The sequence below is a fragment of the Alnus glutinosa genome, chromosome 1, assembly GCF_958979055.1.
Source record: "Alnus glutinosa chromosome 1, dhAlnGlut1.1, whole genome shotgun sequence".
Taxonomy (NCBI): Eukaryota; Viridiplantae; Streptophyta; class Magnoliopsida; order Fagales; family Betulaceae; genus Alnus; species Alnus glutinosa.
This window is the reverse complement of record NC_084886.1, coordinates 28,150,916-28,156,819: the sequence shown is the minus strand read 5'-3', so window position 1 is coordinate 28,156,819 and position 5,904 is coordinate 28,150,916. Positions and strand designations below refer to the sequence as shown.

The following is a 5,904-nucleotide window of genomic DNA, read 5'->3' as shown; positions in this document are numbered from 1 at the left end:
ATTGAAACAAGCGCCTCAGGCTTGGTATACCAGACTCTTCCGCAAACTCCAAGTTCCTCTTCCTGTTGCTCTTGTGGTCTGGTGTGACAATGTCAGTGCCCTTGCCTTAGCATCCAATCCTGTCTTCTATGCACGTACTAAGCATATTGAGATTGATTACCACTTTGTCCGTGAGAAAGTTTTCAATCGAGATATCTTGATCTCTTTCATCTCCACTGCTGATCAGGTTGCGGATGTATTTACCGAGGGGCTGTCCACTGCCTGGTTTCACTTCTTGAAGTCCAAGTTGAAGGTGATTCCTTCCCCTATCAACTTGAGGTGGGATGTTAAACCTAGTGACACGGCTGCTTAGGCAGCTGCTATGCATGACATGGGTGATCCAGTTAAACATGCTATGCATGACATGGATGCTCAAGTTAAACCTAAGGCTGCCATGGCTACTGCTATGTGTGACACATTTGTTATGCTAGCTGTTGTCAAGGATTGCACACCTACAAGGCAAAATATTGAGGATACGACAAATCACTCAATCAGAGTTAATGCAGCATATCAACCAGCATGGCTGCGAGCTATCAAAGGAAACTTACCTAGACAGATATTCCATGCGAGGCAAATATTGTCTAAACCAGCAAGCCAATATTTGCCTTGCATTGATCATTCAATCACGATCAATGCAGCCCCATCTCACGCATATTATTCATCAAGGCTGCATGATATCAAAGGCAATTCAACTACTCATGCAAGGCAAGCATTACCTAAATCAGCAAGTCAATACTTACCGTGCTCATCAAGCACACAGATGATGATCAGCCGCAGCCCGTGTATCAAGGGATCACAGAACACATAAGGGAAGACTAGAGGAGCCGACTTTCATATACAGACATTTGATTGTAAATTGAAAATTGAAAATTGTCTTTCCTTACTCATGTAAATCAGTATATATTCCTGTAGTCACTATTGAAATAAATCAAGCAAACAGTTTCCTTTGCATCTCAAATCATTTAGATGTGAGTGTCGAGCTTGACTCCCTTAAGTTTATAATGAATTCAGGCCCAAGTTTGTTGTCCACTCGATATCTGGACAGCATTCCCCCCAAAATAAAATAAAAAAAGTGCCCCAACAACCACATTAACCATGAAACCCCAACCATTTCTAATTCAATTAACCAAATTATTTCATTATTAATAACTCATTTGATAAAAAAAAATAAAAAAAAATAAAAAATTACTCTTTTAATATTAAGATGCAGCCACACTGTGTCTTAGTAAGTTATCAATGTCCTAGCCAAGTCTTTCTCCATGACCGTAAGGCATTTGCATTAGTTTTAAGCCACATATATGGTCTCTCTGACTGGTACAGTAATCAACAAAACAAACAGAAGATAAGAGTGGTAAAATAGGTACAGGAAACACTTTCAACAGCTGATCAAATAATTCTTACAAACCTTATCTTCATACACTAATCATGATCAACGGAAACAAAGCCGTGGTTCAACCGCTGTTGCTGCTTCCATTGGCTGATCCAGGCATGAGTTCTCTGAGCAGGGCCACAACCTGCAACATGTTAGGCCTCTTGGAAGGGAAATCATCCACACACTGCAATGTTATTTCCAGATACCTCACCATCTCTTTGACTTCTTCAGCTTCTGCTTCATCAGTACCTTTCGTTACTGAAAGCAACTCTGGGTCTATCACTTCCATTTGTTTCCCTTCTCTAACTTTAATTTTGACCCACCCTACTAAGTTTGTATCTCCAAAATCGTCTTTGTCGGTTGGGCGTTTTCCTGTCAACAGTTCCAAGAGGACAACCCCAAAGGAGTAGACATCACCTTTTGCAGTGCAGCGGAAGCTTTGGTAGTACTCTGGTGGGACGTATCCAGGTGTGCCAGCAAGAGTGCTTACACTGAGGTGGGTGTCAAGTGCACTTATGAGCCTTGCCATTCCAAAATCAGAAACCCTCGCTTCCATTTCATGGTCAAGCAGGACATTGCTCGACTTCATGTCCCGGTGTATAATGTGTGGGATGCAGTTGTGATGTAGGAAACAGAGTCCTTTAGCTGCACCTCTCGCAATCTTTTTTCTTTCCTCCCACGTCAGAATCTGTCGATCTCGTGTCTTTATTCTCCCATGGAGCATTTCTTCTAGGCTTCCATACTCCATGAATTGGTACACTAGGAGCCTCTCCTCCCCAATTTTGCAATAACCCAACAGAGGCACAAGATTTCTATGCTTGATCTTCCCCAGAGTTTCCATCTCGGCCATGAATTCTCGGTCTCCCTGGCAGCTCAGTCGTATGAGCTTCTTGATTGCAACACTTGACCCATCCTTCAACGTGGCCTTGAACACTTCTCCGAACCCTCCACACCCAATAAGGCTTGCTGCTGAGAAGCCATTGGTAGCCTCAATGAGTTGGGAGAACTTGAGCTTCCTGAGCTGCCTTTGGAAAGTTGCCACATTAATGCTCAAAGGCTCTTTCTCTTTGTCAATTTTCCATGTGGTGGCTGCATGGGATGCTTGCAAGCTATTAAGCATCTTGACTTCCTCTGTTTCCTTCCGCCTCGCACGCATTGCAATTGCCCACACAATCAGAATGCAGACAGAAGCAACTGATATGAGAATCCCCAAGACAATGCTATTTGCCCATGATGCAGCTGCTGCCTTTCGACTTCTACTGTTACCATCCCCACTTGGAATTGTTGATGGTTCGTTGCTGTCAGCCTGGCATTCAGGCAACGGAACCCCACAAAGTCCTGGGTTGTTCGCGTACTGGGTTGCAGGAAGGGTACTTAGTTGACCCCTTGTTGGAATTTGCCCAGTTAATTCATTGCTGGATAGATCAATTTGCACCAAGAATGATAGGTTGGAGAAGGAATCTGGTATATGACCCTGCAATCTGTTATGTGATGCATCAAAAACTCCTAAATTTTTGAGCTGGCCAAGCGACGGCGGAATCTCACCAGATAACTGGTTGTGGGCTAATACAAGAACTTGTAAGGCCACCATGTCCCCAAATTCTTCGGGGATTTTACCACGAAGCTCATTGTAAGAAAGATCCAAGTACTCCAAAGTTTGGTACTTCGTAAAGAGGTTTAGGACTGCCCCAGAATACAATCTGGTGAAAATACAAGTCCTCAGACTCGGGATCTGCTGTAGTCTTTCGGGTCGAATTCCCGCAAATTCCAACAAACCTCCGACTCCTTTGCATGAATTTCCCACATTACGCACAAACACCAAAGTGTTGCCAGAAAGAATTCCACTCAATGCTTTTGCGCCTTGCTGTCTGCCAAGTCGAGATGGGATCTCCCCAGTAAGCTTGTTGCTGTTCAAGTCCAGCCAAACCAAACTGCTGCAATTCGCTAGCTCTCTTGGTATCTGCCCACTCAAGCTGTTATTTCCGAGTTGCAAAGCAGCCAATCTTGTCAGCAGGCCGAACTCCCGTGGGATTTCACCTGTGAGTCCATTGCTTGTGAGCGAAATCCATTCAAGATTACTGCATTTGAACAATTCAACTGGAATTTCACCACTCAGTTGATTGTTATTGAGAATAAGATCCTTAAGATTGCTGCAGTTGCCTAACTCTGGTGGGATTCTCCCTTCCAATCCATTGAACCATGCTATTAGCTGCTCAAGATTTTTAAGCTTCCCAAGCTCTGGCGGGATTGAGCCATTGAGATAGTTTAGGCTAAAATCAATTCTCTTCAGCTGTGAACATTGAGATAGCTGGGCAGGGATTTCTCCGGTGATGAGATTATCCGGCATTCTCAATTCCTCAAGCAAGGCAGCTCCTGGACATATATCTGGCGGAATGACACCAGATATCCTGTTGGAGCTGAAATCAACAATTCGTAATCTTTTGCAAGATGATACAGATACAGGAAATGATCCAGAGATGAGATTATTACTCAACAACAATTGGTCCAATGAACCAAGGTTCCCGAACAAGGAATCCGGTAAGGGACCTGATAGATTGTTATTAGACATATCAAGAAGCTGCAACCAAGAGCAAGAGGATAAGGAGGCTGGAATTGAGCCTGAAATGTTATTATAAGAAAGCTGAAGTTCTAAGAGTGAGCCGCACGCATTTCCCAGTTCGGAAGGGATCCAGCCAGTGAGATGATTGTGAGAGAGATCCAATCTCTGTAAACTGTTGAGCTGGCCGAAAGATGCTGGGATTTCCCCTGTGAGCGAATTGATAGATAAACTCAAAGTTTTGAGACTGGTGCAGTTTGAGAAGGAGTTTGGTAGGGAACCTATCAAACGGTTCCCAGAGAGATCAAGGTGCAGCAAGGAACTGCAAGAGTTGTCAATTCTCAAACCAGCAATTGACCCCGTTAGATTGTTATAAGAGAGGTCAAGAATCTGCAGTTTATCAGAATTCAATAGAAGAGTTTCAGGTAAAGAACCCGTCATATTGCTAAACGAAAGATTCACGTCAACAAGATTGGGACACTTTGAGAAAAAATTCTCAGGGACAGAACCAATAAGACCATTAAAAGACAGATCAAGCTGTTTCAAAGCATAAGGAAGCTGAAGCAAAGAAGTCGCATTTATGGTAAACGAATTGTAAGACAGTTTTAGTGCGGATAACATATCTAGAGAAGTCAAAGGATCCAAGGAGATACTTCCGGCAAGGCTAGAACCGGTAAGATCGAGCTGAGTCACTCGACCTAAAGAGCATGAAACTCCATGCCAGCTGCACGGATTCGTATCAAGCTCCCACCCAGATAAAACTCCATTCGGGTCCTTCTGTATCGTCTTCTTGAACATAAGAAGAGCTTGTGCATCGGTCTTGATCGATGAAAATCCGCCTTGCTCGGTCACAGGAACGAAAACGGACAGCATGATCAAGAGAATTGGTAGAATGACATGATAGAAAGGCTGAGGTGGATTACTGCTGCTCTCCATGGATCGACAAACAAGCTGCAGCAACACAACTGAGGAGATGGAAATGATCACAGGGAATGGATCAGAGGGATTGTGTTATGTGTAGTGTGTAGAGAGAGAGAGAGAGAGAGAGAGAGAGAGAGAGTGGTGGCTATGATGAGAATTTGTTGTGCAAAGCGGGGAGGGGGGGGGGGGGGGGGGGGAAGCTTTAGGAAAAGAAGTTGCCTTTTTGTGATTTACAAAATAGAAAAAAGAGGGAACGTGGGAAGGAATAAGAAAAAGGAAGGAATTGGATTAAAGTTGTTGGTAGGTATATTTTATTTGTACAGTGTAGTGATACGCTAGAATTTGTTTAGGGAGAGGATTGATTTGACTTTTAGTCAAAAGGGATAGGGACCCACAGACAAGGTGTATCTGAGATCGGTGCTTTATATATATATATATATATATATTGGACTGTGCTTGATCCAAGGGCCACTGTCTGTCTGTCAGTGAGCGTGGGAATGTTTCCCTAGTAGATGTTGTGAGAGGATATTATGAGAAACAGTGCAGCCTGCTTTCCATTCCAATAAACAACTCCGGTACCGATCTGGAACCTTTTATTGTCTCCGATTTGAGACTTGCAGGTTCATGCATATGCATATCAGCGATCCTAGGTTCATGTCAATTTTCTTATACGTACATGGAATGAATAAATCCCCATATATATATATATAATATAACAGGCCGGATGGAATAAATCATAATCGATCACGCACTATAGCTAGGCAGAATGGGTTCTAATTAATCTAGCTATATATCTTTAGATTTTAACAAAGGAGAATGAAGATGGTGCACAGCGGGGCCGGCCCATTGTGCTGAAATTTGAAGTGGAATCATTACACTGATCAATTAATTAATTAGTGCAATATTGTTGCTTCACTACTAAAAAAATAAAAATAAAAATAGATCGATGGAGGCCCTGGCCCACATAGGAACCGCATCAATAACCTGTGTGTTAATGGCATGGGAGGTTATGATG

General features: G+C 43.1%; 1 protein-coding gene across 1 annotated transcript; it reads right to left on the bottom strand.

Annotated features, from left to right (window-relative positions):
• Window positions 1-1,209: 1,209 nt before the first annotated feature.
• On the bottom strand, window positions 1,210-5,050 carry LOC133877992 (serine/threonine-protein kinase BRI1-like 2). Its single transcript, XM_062316474.1, has one exon. It carries the CDS (start codon window positions 4,902-4,904, stop codon window positions 1,491-1,493), a length of 3,414 nt encoding a protein of 1,137 aa, XP_062172458.1. The 5' UTR covers window positions 4,905-5,050; the 3' UTR covers window positions 1,210-1,490.
• Between the last annotated feature and the right edge of the window lie 854 nt (window positions 5,051-5,904).

Bases quoted from the DNA above. Each gene is read 5' to 3' on its own strand.
- LOC133877992 (XM_062316474.1), bottom strand. From the start codon at position 4,904: ATGGAGAGCAGCAGTAATCCACCTCAGCCTTTCTATCATGTCATTCTA.